The 17568-nt window shown below is 38.4% G+C and overlaps 1 protein-coding gene across 2 annotated transcripts; it reads right to left on the bottom strand.

The window, feature by feature from the left end:
* Positions 1-980: 980 nt before the first annotated feature.
* On the bottom strand, positions 981-9275 carry vegfd (vascular endothelial growth factor D). 2 transcript variants are annotated; one of them, XM_042488917.2, is made up of 9 exons: positions 8782-9275; positions 8261-8615; positions 3955-4156; positions 3752-3872; positions 3216-3285; positions 2947-3074; positions 2743-2858; positions 1637-1802; positions 981-1262 (listed from the first exon to the last, which is right to left on the bottom strand). In XM_042488917.2, the coding sequence occupies exons 2-9, from the start codon at positions 8369-8371 to the stop codon at positions 1244-1246; spliced, it is 933 nt and encodes a 310-aa protein (XP_042344851.2). In that variant the 5' UTR covers positions 8372-8615; positions 8782-9275; the 3' UTR covers positions 981-1243. The 2 variants fall into 2 exon arrangements, with proteins under 2 accessions (XP_042344851.2, XP_087932027.1); XM_088075901.1 differs by having other exon boundaries at positions 8261-9275.
* Between the last annotated feature and the right edge of the window lie 8293 nt (positions 9276-17568).

Raw genomic sequence — 17568 nt, 5'->3', positions numbered from 1 at the left:
ATTCCTGCCTCAAAGGAACCACCTCCCTCACGTGCAACCACTTGCCATTACTGAGAGTACATCATATGTTGCCTTCTCTTGTTTGTTCTTGTTCTCGTAAGGTGTGATGTGTGCGTGATTTAAGTTTGTTTCTTGAACACTGTTTACTTTGTAACTGCACAATATTATTTGATGATTTATTTTTAATATGTTGTAATTTGTAATTTTTTATTTGTCACTGCTGAGCTCTGACCACTTAGTTGTTTAAAGAATTAAAAAGAAATCTGCCTTCGAAATAAATCTGCTCAGCTTTGACTGCATCTCTTTCCTTTGTTCATGTGCATTAAATCAACAACCAGAGCTTCTCCAAACAGACGTCCTCCGCCAGAATAAACACTTGATTTTCTGCATTCTGGTAGGTTGTTATGCTCTAATTTGTGCATTCTCTGCATCATTTTATCGTGCAAATGCCTTAAACTCCTGTTACTTTCATGGTTTTACGAATGCACATGTTCCAGATACTGAAGGAGACATATTCCCAGTGTCCCATTTCTGGCATAAATATGTGACTTTTTCTTGTAAATTTAAATGTTCAGCTACATCATTTTCATTATGACTAATTCTTGTAATATCAAGGCTTTTGTTTTTGAAATAGTATGAGTTTATTCCCATTAAATTGCAACTTTATTCTTGAGATATGATTTAAATTCCTGAAATCTCATAGTCATACTAGTATGAATTTTTTGGTCTTAATGTGGCCCTAATACTTTGTCATACTGAACAATGTAATTTTCCATGACAGAATTCAGCAGCCCCTGTTGCCTATTAAGCATGCATCATGTTGTAAGATTTCTTCCAATGTTTTGTTTTGCACCCTCTGCATCATGCGGATGAGTTCTGCACTCCATTGTTTTTAATAACAAGAACAAATGTGAATATTAAAACTAACAGTGAAATATTCCATCAGAAGTTAAGAAAATAATCCATACATTAATACCAGATTCAAATTATAAAAATAATCTTTTAATAAAAACTACATATTCAGTGCACAAAGAACAAAAGTACAAATCTTAAACTTTAAACATTGATTGAAACAAATGGTAAGCATGTTAAAAAATCAGTTAACATGGTCATGTGAGTTAATATCTTAATTAGTTAAAGTGATCAGCATAAATAGAACTGTAAATAAATTATGAGCCTTTTTTCTCTGTCCCCAAACATCCTTGGTGAGCAGGTTGTCATAATGTGTTTCCCCGGCAGACATCTACTTGGGCCTTTTGCATCTGCGAATGAAAGAGGGTTCATTTAGAAACATAAAATTTAATGAATTCAGACAAAACAGAGCTCAAAAAGCCTGGATGAACCTGAACTCAGAGGCCGTTTCAGATCACTTTGTTTATTCTGCTCATCCTGCATGTCTAATTAGCTGTGGGGAATATGGTTTTGTCAACCTTAAACTGGATTGTTTTATTGTTTCCCCTACTTTATTGTATTTCCCAGCACATGTTGAAAAATTTACCTTTCAACAAATTCCCTCTCAACATCTCAAGTCATTTGTCTTTTGACTGTTGAGTGCCTCTTGGGTACAGACTGAGCTCTTAAAGCATGAAAAAAAATAAAAAATAAAAACATATGAAAGCTTCCCTCTCTGGCTTACTTGCAGGAGGCTTGATCGAAGTGTTGATGCCTGTGGGCGCAGATGGAGGAGTTGAGATGACAGCGTTGGATAAGTCTCGGCTGTGGAGTAGACACGGGTCTGGGAAGACAGTCACAACGCTCGACATCTATCTCACAGTCAGGCATCCATGGACTGAGCGGAAACTCTAAATTTTGTTTGAAAATCACAAAAACAGTGTAAGTACAAAAAAAAAAGAAAGAAAGAAAGAAAACTTCATCTTGTTAGGTGAATCTCTGTAGGCTAATGACATACATCACTTCCATTCTTTAATAACAGTCTATTCAGTTCACTTAAATGGGTTAGTAAAAAATGTGCTGATGTTCAAAATTTTAAAAAAGTGTGAAAGAAATTCTCTAGATATGATGTTTTGAGTCACAGTATGGTAACATGTTTACAAAGACAATGCCAACTTGCTGATGTTTTAGCAATTATGATGTACAGTGGCTGACAGGGGCAAATGCACTATACACATCCCAAAACACTTCGGGAAGTTTTTAGGAGAAAAAAACACATAGAAAAATACAAAAGAAAAACAACAGAAATGTGCTGCAAAAAATACAAATAAAATACAAAAATGTTGCAATGTCAAAAACATAAAAATGTCACAAAAAAGGACTGCATGCCTAGTCAACACATCAAAAGTTCCCCAGGTCACTAGTGTTGAGTGGAACCGCTAGATTTCTTTTTTTTTTTTAACCTCAGAGAGACCTGATCGGAGCTTGCTGTTTTCAGTGAGACAAAAAGTGAAGTTAAGAGGCAACATAAAACAAACATGCTCTCCTCTCTCTCTCTCTCTCTTTCTTCAGTAGATAATAAAACTGTTCCACTTAGCGCTCCCCCTGGCCTGAAGGCAGTGTTGTTATACTCCACATTGGTCAAGGTCTCAAAACAGCTTTTCGAAAGTCTTGGACTTCACAATAATTTTACTCGATCTTGTCTTGTTCTCAGACAAAATGCACAAAATGGAAAATATCATTGGACAAAATAGAATACATCTTAACCATCTATTTATAAGAAACTATGAATGTCTATTCACGATTTTGTGCCAATCTATCCAACAGTTGTTGAGATAAACAACCACAGACCTTCTGCAGTGGATGGATAAGGTATGCATCTGTCAGATGAACAATCCCAAATCAGCCCACTGGCACAAAGTCTCCTGGAGTCCTCTGCCTCTGACAGCTGGCCCATCGGAGAGCAGCTGCCAACCAAACAGGACACATTAGAATAAAAAACAAATCAAAACAAAATAAGTTGAGAATTAAGACTGACTGATGTTTTGGACTCACCCGCTGCTCCTGTGAGGTTGAGCATTACGTCGTATTATGGCGGGCTCCATGCACCGGCACTCTGTATGATTAGCTACTTTTATTAGCACAGGCTCTGGTACAAACTTGAAGGGAATCACACTCAGGACCTGAAATGCACAGAATCACACAGAACACACAGAAGACTGTTTGAAAACTAGTGCTGCTGTTGTAATGTTCAAAACCTCAGAAAAGGTCAAATGAGAAGGTCAAAATGATATCCACGAATCATCTGTGATTTGTTAACTCACAGTTTTATTTACATATACAGTCGTCGTGTTTCTGCAGGTGACACCCTCTTGATTGCAGCAGCCACTGCACCTGTCAGTGGGAAAACAAATTCACATCTGGGTAAAGTGATGTGCATTGAAAAAAGGAGTTGAGCCTTTTAATGTTTATAGAAGTTTTAATGAAAGATTGTATTTGGTCAGAGGTCAGATTGAATCTCTATGGATATCCATACGAAAATTGCAGCTTAAGAATTTAAAAAAGCTAGGGGAAAAACTATATTTATTTTATTATTTAATTAATTACATATTCAAAATTATGTTACAGAATTATAATACATTTTAAGCACCTATATGAAGTAATTTCCTTGTTTTGTGGGTTTTTTTTTTTAACCTTTTTTTGTGTTTTCAAAACTAATTTTCAAATAATGTTTTTGTCTGTTTTACTAATTTCTTTCATTGCTCATTGCCTTCTTCTCGTGTTTTTGAAAGATATAAAGCCACTTTATTCAGGTTTTAAAGGGCTGAAGTTGTGGATATGGTTTTAATGTCAAACAAACCTGTGGACGGACACACAAGGTGGCTTGAAGAACATCGAGGGGTCGGTGCCCAGCTCCTTGGCTACGTCCACACATGTTTCCCTCGGCATGCACTGAGTCCGCTGCCACTCTTCATCTATGGCTACATGACAAACACACAACGTTTATGACTACATCAACACACGTGCATAGACCAGCAACATGTACTGAAGGTTTTATCCAACCTTTAAGTATCTCCAGGCTGTAAGATTCGGCAGCGTAGCGTGTAGAGCGATGTGAGCCCACTGAAGGTGGAGAAGAGAGAGTCTCCGGCTGCTGCAGTCTCAGACGACACTTCCACAACTTCCAGTCGGGAAAGTCTGCGAGCCTCAGCAGTTCATCCAGGCTGGAGGCTGACCGCACCTTCCTCTCCCACTGCTTCATAACCTGCAGGATTACAGTCAGTCATTCTTTAATGTTTCACATTAAAATAAAGAAACATATTATTTGTCTATATTCCACCTGATGTCACTGTATCTGTCTTTTGGGATTCAGTTTCCCTCAAAAATAACACAGTTAATAAAAGTACTATATAGATAAGATAATTCTGTTGAAAACAAGTCAAGAGTATCACAGCCTTGTCGATGACCGAGTGATAGCTTTATTGAAGATTACTAAAGATATATTTCTAAATTTCCAGAGGACAATTCATGCATCAAAAAACTAAAGCATGACTCTAGGGATGACACTATTTATCTGTCTCTAAGTCCACCATGTTAGTATATATTAGAGAGATTGACATGAAATTTGGTTCAGATATCCATGGTGCCCAGATGATCAATCCTATAGACTTTGGTGATCCCCCGAATTGTTGTCTTGCAGCGATATTACATTATCATTTGTGGGTTAGAGGAAAAATTTTGGTGAATATTAAATGGATTGCTGTCATGATCCCCTACAGACTAAAGCAATCCCCTGACTTTTTCTCCAGCACCAACTTATCAGAGTGAACTGTCTGCAACTATTGGATGGTATGTCATTGAAATTGTGTACAGACATTCGTGGTCACTATCCCCTGGTTTCACACTCAGAATTCATACAATCAGATAAAATAGAGGACAGTATAGAGTGATTTCAGACACAGATTTAGTAAATATTCCATGCTAAACATCAGCATGTTCATGTCTCATTCAGCTCAAAACTCTACAGTGCTTGTTCACATAACATGACTTTAGTCCTGATTTTCCACTCACTGAGTTTTTAGAGCTCCTAACAAATGCCACATATCAGAGGCAAATTGGCTTTGGCGAACTGTTCACAAATTGGCACTCGCAATATGTATGAAATGTTCAAAGATGTGAGTGAGAGGCTCATTGATGCATTAAAGATGCTTTCCAGATATCTAGCATGTTAAATATCCAACCCAGTCTCACTCCCAACTCATCAAATACTGCTGCTTGGCCAGTTGCCCTCAAAGTCAGATGTTGACACACAGGGCAACCCTTGGAGGTGGTATGAGACGCGTCTGGCTGCTTTTGATGCAGCAAACATTTAAGTACAAAGAACTAAAAAAACTGCATAGGGCAGAGGGGAGGGGTGATGGATGGGCCAAAAAAATCTGGACCTGCCTGGGACTTTGTTGGTGCGCTTAAGCCAATGAGAACACAAGATATAGGTTAAGGACAGAAATGCTGCACTGTGGTGCCGTCCATGGTGTGTATGTGTGCGTGTTTCGAGGAAGACAGGAAATAAGAGAGAGGGGATGATAAGGTGGAAGGTGGACTATTGCATGCAATGTTTCTGTTACTTGGAATGTTTTTTGAGCCATCTCGCGGAAGCTGAGACAGCAAGTTGCATAGTTTGAATAACAGAGCGATCTGACTTTGAAAGTCGTGTAGTGTGATCTTAGACTAAGTACAGCCTAACAGAGCCTCTAATGTGGCTCTAGATTTATAGGGTGCGTTCTGAATCGCATACTAAATCTATTTATTTATTGTAGGTACTACAGCTGCCTGGTGCCTGTGCTGTTTCATTCAGTATGCACACAAACTGGACATACTACTTCTTCATAAGACTGAGCCCTGAACTTTGACCATCTTGCACATATATCTGTGTACCATGGAGATCAAAGAAAAACACCATTTGCGAAACTCATTAGAGACGGATATCAATCCAGAGAGCTCTGCTGTTGTTACTGCTTACATTGTAGATTTTGTACTACTAAAATTAGACTGGATATGCATTTCTCTATTTTTGTTTTCCTTATTTTTTTTCTTCGTTGGTAATCTGTGTGATTATTTTTGTTCACTTAAATGATTAATATGTAATACAATTAAATTACTATTTGACTTTTTGTCATCAGTCACTTTAAAGCGCTGTCATCCATCACTGCGGACACTTCTGTCAGTTGTCAGTCAGCTGTATTCTAATTACAGCTCCGTCCATGTGATGTGTCTGTGGCTGTGGCTGTGCAGAGGACTATTGATCTGAATAGCCAGAAAAGCATGCTGGCTTGCATACTGCAATATCCAACCTGATGTAGTCGAACATCCTTGTATTTTTGGTATACTGCATCTGACATACTTTGTATTGCATGCTATATGCTAAATCTTTTTCTGACATATGATATAGTATGGTAGTATGGGTACTGGAATGCACAGCTATCCTTGCTCAAAAAGTGAAATGAATGCATGAATGCAGAATGCAATATATGATTCTTTCTGCTATGTGTCTTACACTGAGGCTGAGTTGAAGTTTACTGCAGCGTGATTGCACAGATCACTCGACCTGATTAGTCAGAGTGTGATTATCAACAGCTGCAGCAGCAAATTTGTGTGTCTGCTCCGATCTGCCTCTCTCTCTGAATGCTGCTCATTCTGAAGTCTCATGACTCTGCTAGCAAAGAGTGCATATTCATACTCACCAGGAGAATGACATACAGCAGAATTTAAACCCGGGACATCTGACAAAAATGGGCCTCAGTCAACTAAACCAGTGTGGTGCTCTTTCAGGGGGAGGCAGCAGTGGTGGGAGAAAACCATAAAACCACCTGTCATGCTTCATCGGATGTGTTCCCATGATGACATAAACCAGAACAAAATGGAAGCTGAACAGATTAGATCTGTACAGTTTGGAAAGCATTATCCTTTACGTAAGTTGGTCTTTTACTGTTTTGTTTTATTTTGTTGACATTTTCAGACAGGAAAGAGGCTCATTTTTGAGGCGGGAAAGCCAAAGCATGATACTGGATGGCCGGTCTACAAACATCAGACAGGACAGTCATGGAATATTGCACAGTGTTTGCTTTATTCCCTCCGGACCACTGTAACGATATGAGTGCTCTGATGTTTTCAGTGTGTTGCAGAATGGAGGGTGGGGCCAGTTGGCTGGCTGACTGCTTCCACTTAAATCAGAGAAACAACAACAGAAAGTAGGGAGGTTTCCCCTCTGCAATTTCTACCAGGGGATAGACCCGCTAATGGGAAACAGAGAGGGAAAGCGCCTGAGAAAGGGATGACAGGAAACGGAGGTAAAGATGGAGTTTGAACAGAGAACAAGTGGAGAGAGGCAGGAATAAAGATAGATAGATAAAAGAAAATTCAGAGTGGTTCAAAAATCCCGTCACGCCGATATAATTGTGGTGGGATTTTTGTCTTTTTAGCCACATTGAGTGCACACATGACAACTGTCATTTTTGGTTTCTTTTGACAATGAGCACATGTGAGTGTAGCTGCACTGGCACACTGTAAAAAAAAGAAAAAAAGTTGATGTTACTTAAAATAATGGTGGAAACTGATTGCCTTGAAAAAATAAAGAAAAATGTAGAAATCTTAATTTATGTTGACTTTATATCTACTTGTTCATTTTTTTTTATTTTAGTGAAGTTGTTGCAACTTAAAAATGACAAGTGCATTTACCTTGTTAAAGTGTTAGCAACTTGAGTAAATCAAGTTAATCTGACTAATATCACCAATGAAATGAAAGTTCGGAGATCTTCGAGATGTTTAAGAATATATAAATATAATGACTAGTTTGCAACCAGCTGGCTACAGATATATAGCACAATAAACTACTTTTACTTAAATTGTTAAAACTTGAAAAGATTAATTACAGTGAACTTGTCATTTATAAAACTGCAAAGGCGTCACAAAATTAAGTAAATATAATTAAATTTGAGGTAAACTTAAGAATTAGATATAAATTAAACCTAAATTAAGAATAATAGTTATATTTACTCACATTTGTCAAGGCAATCGGTTTCCTACATTTTTTAAAAAGTGAAATAAACTTCTCAGATTCACAGTGCTGCAACTGGTCAAATGTGAGATTTATGGGAGTGAAAAGAGGAAAGAAGCAAGAATCAATAATATATAAGCAATGCAGTATTTAATTTCTGTTCTTTGGACAAAGTTAGATATTAACATTTAAGTTCTTTTAGTACCAAGGAGTGAAAAATCTGCCATTATACATGAGATAAAAATCAGAATTCTTACTTTGAGATATAAAGATGTTACATAAACTTGAAGACACAAAGCTCCACGCCAAACTTACCTTACTTCCTTCTTCTCTGTGCATACTGTGGCCCACGTTTATCCAGCTCAGCTCCACCACTAAAGTCACCAAGCAGGAGATTCTGCACAGAGTCCGTTTCATCTTCATCATTATCCCTTGGCTCTGCCCGCGGTCTACGAGAAGCACTCAGCAGTATGAACTTGTCTCCTTTTTCTTCTGGCCGAAAGCACTTAGAGTTGGCTGCCTCTCAGTTTTCCCAGACCAGCTGAGTCCCTCAGACCACACACACACTCAGTCCTCTCAGTGCAGGTATGTGCAACACAAACTCTTGATCTTCCAGCTGCACAGTAAAGACTGTGTGTGTGAGAGTGTGTGTGTGTAAGCCAGACGTAACCTGTCACAGCAATCCAGACACCCACGAGCCAAATGGGGAAGGTTAAAGGGGCTTTAAAACATGCACCTCTTGCTGCAGAAGCTTTGATGCAGAACCTGAGGTGTCCTGTTAAATAACAAGGCTACTAGTAGGCGGAAACTGGAGATTACATCAGAAAAAAAGTTACCTTGAGGAGCTCTTATCAGCACACTCTGATGTCAGAATCAATTGTGAGATATCAGATGATCTGATTCCTCTGTGCGTCTTCGTTATATACCAACCTCCTGAAAAAAACAAAAAAAAGCTGCTGACTTCTGGCTTCCCTTAACAGCTAATTTCAGTGGTTACAGTGTCTGTATGTTAAACTTTCCCTCTGTTAGTCCTCCAGATCCTGCTGTGGTTTGTCCATATTAAAAGGCCCTGAGGTACAAGAGCAGCCACACAGTTCCCTCCTCTGATCCTGGAGAAGCTGAGAGGAGCTGTAGTATGTGAGTCTCTCCCACTGCTGCTGGTCCCACTGCCTCAAAGCACGCCCTTTTTATTTGCCTGTGTGTTCCCTTCTTTATTTTTTAAATGTCTGTTTGTCAAGTGCTCAAGTCCCCTGCCTGTTAAATCCCCTATCAGTGTCCTTTCCTCTGAGGTTGCCAAACCGCACACAGCCGAAGAGCTGTAACATGTGTTTTAAATGTGATCCAGACTTCCGTAACGTGTGAGGGGGAATCAGATGCCAGCAACACCCCTGTCCCATAGACACCCCACCCACTCGCCCGTCCAGACCCATTTGACTCAGGATGTAATCTGCCGGGAACGGACTTAATGGTGGGAATATAAGAAAAATATCCTGAATTTGTATGCCAATAAGGCCATCTTCTCTGTCTGCTGCAAAACAATTCATTTATTTATTTTATTCAAAAGGGATAATATACAGTTTACAACAGTAATGTTACCATTTGGTGCACCCTTCCAGACTATAGTTAAGGGTTAATTCACATCTGCAGTCCCTTGGCAGGTCAGAACAAAGACACAACACAATGACATAATATAAAGTTGCACAAGAAGAAGAAGAAAAAAACCCCACATATGACAAACAATACACACAACAGCACGATATAAAGTGATACAAAGAAGAAGGCACGAGACAGACCACGCAACATAAAACAACAAAACAATCACCACAAACAGAACACAGAATACAAAAGCCACACACAATAACACAATGATGAGAATATGTATCAAAAAAACAATATTTTTATGTTGTCTGTGTCATATTTTTGTTTTATAGCAGCTTGATAAATTAGGTTAATGTGGCACATGAATCAAACATCAAAACATCTGTAAAACCCTTAACCTTAATTTATCTTCATAACACAAACTCACAGTTTAAAAAGTCCAAACCACGGAGGGAAAATGTAATAAATTTAACAAGGGGAGTAGAAGCACATTTTCCTTTAAATCTCTATTTTACAAGGGACAGGGGTTAAATAACAGTGCGAACAATGGGGCATGAAGCACTTATAACAAGTCAAAATAGATTCTGGAAAGTACTTTTGTCTTGTGAACATGTACAGAACAAATCTTCAAAACAACAAACATACCCAGGATTCAAACGTCAAACTTTGAAAAAAAAAAAAACACATTACCAGAAAGTCAGTGCAGACATTTCCACCAGGGATAACTGTGCAACGTGAAGTGTTCACAAAGATTTGCTGATCTTTGACCTCCAGTGTATGGGCCTCTTAAAGCCAGTTTTGCCCGTCTCTTAGTCCCCCAGATGTCATCAGATTTTTATCATATTTCAATATAGATGAATTCTAAAAAAACATCCACAAAGCTTTGTGAAAGCTTTCAGAAATGTTCAGAATAAAAGTATTGCTTGAAAAAAAAGGTTGTCAATTACAATATATTATTATTTTGTATATAGGTTTTTGTTTGTTTTTATTCCGTATGCTCTTGGTCAAATAAAATAAAGTTGTTCCTCGAGCTACAAGTGCTGCTGGAGCTCTCTGACCCCTCAAAGGGTTAACTCAGCAGAAATGAGCTACTTGTTATTCCCCATGTGTACATTAGGTGTCACTGTGCTGACATAGTCTCAGGAAGACAGGTAGGAAGGTCACTGTTGTTGTCAGGTGTTTGACCCGGAAAGATAAAGTGTTTGACCATTGTGGCGCTCAAGTTTCGTCTGTTACGCTACAAGTGTAGGATTTGAATTTCATTTTGAAATGATCGAGGCAGTAATTCCGTTCATCAGTTTGATGTTGCAGCTGGTTGTCGGAGGAGATTTATGGATTAAAAGGAGTGTAAATAATCGAGGAATGGACTTTATGTTCGGACATTATGGCCGCTTCACAGGTAAGGACTCACTACTTTAATTTCATTCTCTCTTGTTTTCCATGCCAGTATATCTAGAGAAAGTATACTGTGGTGCTTATGGTTTCTGTACATTTGAAACGTGAAGAATCTAACATTAATTATAACCACGGTTGTTTTTGATCAATTTTGAGATCACGATTTGGCTATTTATCACGATTATTCATTGACTTGACAAAATATTTGTATCGCTCTTTCAGTGCTGCTTTTGCTTTCACGTTGTGCCACATTCCTGCTAATTTGCATGAAAATAAGACTTAATAATAAGGTTGTTCTGAAGTCACCTCAATTTAGTGCATCTCCTAGCAGCAAAATATAAAAAAAGGCTTATCACTAAAAATAAATATGCCACCAGAGATTCCAACCAAATGAAAACAGTATTATGGAGCTGAGTATGCATTTTAAACATTGATGTTGAAGTCTATTATGTTTATGATAGATGCTGTGCCCATTAATGCCTTCACAGTCACAATAAAGCAAACCACGTATGAACAAAACAGTACAGCTACCAAATCACACCAATACATTGCACATCATCCAGACTGCACGTACAAAATATTGCACGTACATTGCTCATAACAAACATTGCACACACCCTGCTGTTATGTTGTTATTTGATGTTTATTTAATTGTGGGAAGACAAAATATTGATTTTTGAATACGTCGATTCACATAACGTGCGTCGACGCGTCGCACACACAGCGCGCCTCATGAGAGCGTGAGCAGCGCTGTTGTTTTTTTGTTTGGGCGCTCGCGTATCAGTTAAGCGCGTGCACACTGCGCGCACGAGCAGCGCTTGTCAGGCGCATCTGAGCTGCGCGTGAGCTGCAGCACATCTACATAAGATGTTTTGTTAGACTGCAAGATTATTTATTATTATTTATTATATTTCTGTTGGTAAATCCCTCTGAGTCTTACACACTGGACCTTTAGGTACAGTACCTGAGTAAATTAAATTACATTGTAATTTAGGGAAAGCTTGAATGGTGGAGAATCCTGCAGAGAAGATAGGTATTCCAGCACTGGTAACAAGTGCCTGCACTGCAAAACAACTCAAAAGATGAAGACAGACTTATTCATTGCATTCCATCACTGGGTACCACAAGTCTACCATAACAGTCTTTCATAATAAAACCACTGTGGGTTAAATAGAAATAAAGGCATCTGCATGTTTCAGACATTCTGACCTGATTTTTGCACTTTCTTCACACGCTGCAACACACACAATGCCGACACTAAACGCTGAGAAAGCACTTCCATTTGTGGTCGATGCATTCATCAGAGCCAGCTGGTCTTGATTTGGCCAGACTAAATGTAGTCAGAGACTTAAAATTCAAAAAACTTCTTTAATCTCAGCAGCCAATTTTCATCCTCTCGTGTCATCAAAACATCTGCCGGCGATTACAACTCATCTACGAGATCCTGCAGTGTAACGACAGAGAGCAAATCATAATGACATTTTATTAAAAAAATATTAAAAGGGTAATTTGGACTGGAAACAACAGGTTTGACAAACCAAAAAAGCCTCTGAAAATGAGTTCACTGTCTTAAAGGGTTTGCTCTCATGCGAGGGGAATTCCCTGATCAAACATGTCCACCATGAAGCAGGAAATGCAGGATTTCACAGTAACATGTCAAACAGCATCACTGATACAACAGGGCGTGGTTTTAACGTGGGTAAGGTGACTGATGTGAAGCCAGACTCTGAGATAGTTACATTTTATACACAGTAGCATGATAATTTTTCCAGTGATGTTGGGTAAATTTCAGATTGGCCTGGAGCGCTCTATGAATCCATCAGGCTTTAAAGTCGAACACATGGTTCTTCTGGCCGAACGCAGAAGGGAAGCTGCGTTTGGACTGAGAACACACACATATTTGTAATGTAGATATGGCGGCTGGAGGAGCACAGAGAGAGGTGAAGAGGTGATTAAATGCACTGAAACGAATCCAGATATCTAACTAAAGAATGTTTGTATTATTCTGCCTCTCAGTGATTTCTCCTCCTCCTCATATTAATCTCAAGTGTTGAAAAATATGAGACAGGTAATGTACTGTATGTGTCTATAAGGGAAATTAAATAAACAGGGTGTATAGTGGGACTTTCTTTCTGGAGAACATTAACCAGACAAGCCTTCTACACTGTGTACATCCTCAGAAAACATTAGGCTCTGCAAGTACCACCACTATGACCGATGTTAAAAGACAGGACTATGGGCCAACCCTACCATTGAAAACCTGAGCATATTGGCTTGATTTCTTTCATGTATGCGCATGTTTTGCTAATGAATGTGACTACACGCACAATGATATCAGCATGTCATCGGCAGATATTGGCTGAAATGTCGGAATTGGCCAACATGCTGATTTCTGATGATTTGTTTTTTTCTGACTGATGAAGTGAACATGTACGATACATCAACCCTTGGTTGAGGAAAATTTCTTATTTTGCATTATAAATGAATATTACATAAAGGGAAAAGCATTGTGAGTATGCATCATGTGATGTTAATTCCACTACAGAAGAGACTTGATGATTACTAAAATTAGGTGGGGAAAAAAAAGGATATATTGATATCGGTATCAGTTATCAGCCAAAGTTGTTACATACTGGATATTGGCAAAAAATCCAGTATCATGCATCCCTAAAAGATATAACCGGAAAGGTGAACTTTTAAAAAAATAATAAAATTAAGGGATCTCATAGTTTAGGATTTATTTATTTATTTTTAATCATAATGTACTTGCCTATTTCAATAGCATTAAACAGAGGTTCCTTCATGTACCTCTAGAGGGAGCTTGCGTACCACCGGTGGTACATGGTACATTGTTAGGAACCGCTGATGTTGTCCATCCTGTCAAACACAAAAACAAGTATTATTAATAAGTGTACGTTTAATAAAGAAGTGGATGAACCACTTCCCTGCAATAAAGATTTTGACCACATGCTGGCAGTAGTTGTGAAAAGAACCTAGCACTAACATGATCACCTTTGGCATTGTATATATTAAATATTAGATACATTTTGGATTTGCACCTTTTGTATTTGCCCTCTCCTCACTTTGTATTACAACTGCTGTACAGCAATTTTTCTCAGGATAAATACACGTTTATCTTATTTTACAGCTGGGACAGGCAGTTTAGTTTTGGCATCATTATGCAAAAATCCCATAAACATTGAACATATTGTTTTTGGAGAGAACACTACACTTCTGCACCTCCTTTTGGCTCTGTTTTTAGGCTTTGGGAAATGTAGCCAATGATGGGAGATTCTGGCAAATCACAGGTCATTTTAGAAACTGGGCGTTTCTATTGGCTGCTCTACATATGCAGATGTGCTTGCATGTCCTTCCAGATAGGGAAAGCTTGAATGGCAGGGAATCATGCAGAGAAAATTGGTATTCCAGCGTTGGTAACAAGTGCCTGCACTGCAAAACAACTCAAAAAATGAAGACAGACTTAACAAAAAGCAAGTCAAAAAGACAGTCTGACAATAAACAAAATAAAAAACCCATCAGTATTGACAAACATTTCAGAGATAGACAGAAGATGTTTCTAATATTTTAGCTTTCTGCTAACTGGAGCTGAAAGTCACGTTTGTGTTGATAAAGTTGGCAAGAAGAGCTTTGAATCACACTGTTTGTTTTGCGTCACTTTCTGCTGCTACAGGCCACCTCACCAGGAGGAGAGTGGACACTAGCTCCAAAGACAGACCCCAAGTCAGCGGCCGCAACAACCCCAGTCAAACCCTAGCTCCAGGGACGTGGACAGCCCCGACTCACAGCTGGATCAGCTAACTTCCTGTGGCTGACAGGTAAGACACAATGCTGTCGCTGGCCAACAGCTCGCTGTGGCCTCCCATTGCTCTGTTGCGTTAAAATTCGGAATATACATCTCAACTGGGTTTTTTTTTACTGCAGTTTGCGATGCCTGGCCTTTTATAGTAGGCTCTGTGCGTTGTCATGGATACGGTGTTCACAAACTTACTTGCCAGGAGTTTGCAAGGCTTTTGGGGAGAGATGCACACAAAAGAAAATCTCACATTTCTGTTTGGAAGGAGAAACACAACTACTTGTAATCATTATGAAAGATTTGGAAATCAACAGGTTTTTGGATATGCACAAATATTGCAGCACCGACCTTTTCAAAAAGGTGAAGGAAGGAAAGAGGGGAGTCTAACAAGTCAGCCACTGGTAGGAAACTGTGAAGCAGCTGACAAGCAGCTCCAACTGTTCTACTTTTCCATATTTTGAAGTGATAAACAACATGTTAGGGCACGTTAGTCGGATGAAGCTGAGCTGCATGTAAATGGTAATGTTGGTGAAACATTCATTTTCATAACACATGTAAACAGCTTAGTGGGAATATTGTCTTTTTTTGGAATGTGGGCAAAAAAACAGACTATTTTGTACTTGTAAATATATTCATTGTTGTTATAAAAGTATCAGTTATAGCCACTTTAATTACAGTTTGTCTCTCAATTGTACCAAAGTGAAATACCAGCTGCTTGAGGCAGCACCATATTTATGGTATAGACATAAAGTCGATTCTTAATCTCCTCATGCAGCTCTGTAAGAAATCAAATTTCCCAGTATGCAAAATATTCCTTTCTAATGTTAGCTGACCATTTACAGACACAATTTTTGGTCCATTTAAAAATGTTATACTACCTGAGGGGACTTACTTAATAATGCATGGCTTCTGCTTGCAGTATGAAGTCCAGATACCGAGGCGGTGGCCTTGTGTTGACCTCAGACTATAGGCGGAAAAACACGGTCGGAAAATATGCATTCTTCCACACGCTAAGCCACAAACTTAAAATATTTTGTATAAAACAGAAAACACACCCATGCAAACTTTGAAATAGTGGTGCCAGAGACTGTCATGATCCTTTGTTTACAACTTCAGAGCCATCTGCACGGCTGCTCCCTGAAAATGGGTCGTGAACTGGAAATTAGAGCTGCGTTGTTTTGTGCTGATCACATGTTGACAAACCGCTAATAACCACATGAATTTCAGAAATATAAAGTCAGAATATTTTATGAGTAGTTTCATGGTTTACACTCAATGCTTTAAAAATCTTTGTGTGTCCGTTCATGAATTTTTTTTTTTTTTTTATCGTGAGTGAGACAGAAGACCTTGAGAAACTCTCAGCATTGAGGCTTTTGCAAATAGTGAACAAGTGTTAGAAAGTGAGCAAACTTGAGGAAATGAAAGCATCTTCATTTTCTTAGAATTATTTGTTCATGTTTTGTGATATTTAATGGTTCCTGCTTTTCAGTGGTAACAGTAATTTTAGTTTATTACATTAACTTGTCAGGTATCAAGTATATAAACAACACTAATCTCACATACAGAGCAGAGATGCATTGCACCAGATTTAGCTACTAGCTAATTTCTATCTGAAGTCACTGGGCAGGTCAACACAAACACTAACACACAAGTAAATGTACCAACATTTAACTCTGAAACTCACTTTTTTGAGAACATTTAGTACTTGACTATTTATTGATTTCTTACTCTGCAGGGATCAAAATGCATTGTAATCGTGCACATCCAAATAGCAAATAAAGCAGGTGCTGAACCAAAATGAGACAGTGATGAAAACATAGACAAAGGTCTGCGCACTGTAGCAATTTATCAGTAAATCTACTGGCGATATTTCCAGCTGATGCATCTTGAAATACAAACCCTTTGTTTATTATTGTATTCATACAGAGATGTCACCTTTAATAATTAAAGGTAGCATCTCTGTATGAATACCAATGTCTGAAGAACATCAGCTCGAAATGCAGTCTAATCCCAAGAAAAAAAATCTTGGCTTCGTACCTTTCTGCAAACCATAGATACTTGCATTTGCAAATTATTAGTGGATTTGTAAACTTCACATTTCAACAACACTATGGATGATTAATGTGTGGTTAGGTTTGGGCACAAAAACATTCAGTTACCATTTGGAGGACAAAAAAAACCCACCACAAAACACCTATGTTTTTTTTGTTGGTCTGGAACTGTACTCTGTACTGGCCTGCAGCTTGGCATCTCACCAAAGTGATCCACCATACACCGTCTCCCTCACCTCTCGATTATAAAGTCAGCTCACTAAAGAATCATTGATATGCTATGTGAAATGTGCAAATGTAACATATTTGTGGTTTGCAGAATATATAATGCCAACATTTTCTTCTGGCGACTGGGCTGGGAAACATTGTGAATTTGCCAATAAATTGCACTTAAGGGAGTTTGTGGGCTTTTGTTCATGTTTTCATTATTCTGAGGGACTCAAATAAGATCAGCAGCTTATCACTCACTCACAGTGCTCTTTCTCTCTGTTCTTTATATCAGGTGCATATTGTAACGTGTTTACTGTAAACTGTGTTCTAGCTGCAGGAAATGAAAATACTTAAAGGAGTAAGATAAGACAATCCTTTATTAGTCCCACAAAGGGGAAATTTGCTTTACTACAGCAGCAAAGGGATATCAAAGCCAGTCATGTACTAGTTAAATAAAGCAAAAAGAACAATATAAATAGTTTAAACAAATGCAGTTAAAAAAACTTTACACCAGTTGCACATAGAGTAATGAGTAGGGACATAAAATCAGGGTA

This window comes from Plectropomus leopardus, chromosome 1 (genome assembly GCF_026936395.1).
Source record: "Plectropomus leopardus strain MGB_pleo_1.0 chromosome 1, ASM2693639v1, whole genome shotgun sequence".
Lineage (NCBI taxonomy): Eukaryota > Metazoa > Chordata > Actinopteri > Perciformes > Serranidae > Plectropomus > Plectropomus leopardus.
This window is presented reverse-complemented; position numbering and strand designations above follow the sequence as displayed.

Excerpts from the sequence above, each read along its gene's own strand:
- vegfd (XM_088075901.1), bottom strand. The coding sequence starts at position 8,371 with ATGATGAAGATGAAACGGACTCTGTGCAGAATCTCCTGCTTGGTGACT. Across the intron at positions 4,157-8,260 it reads ACAGAGAAGAAGGAAGTAAG|GTTATGAAGCAGTGGGAGAG; the intron begins GTAAGTTTGGCG and ends GTAATCCTGCAG. Across the intron at positions 2,859-2,946 it reads CAACCTCACAGGAGCAGCGG|CTGCTCTCCGATGGGCCAGC; the intron begins GTGAGTCCAAAA and ends TTTGGTTGGCAG.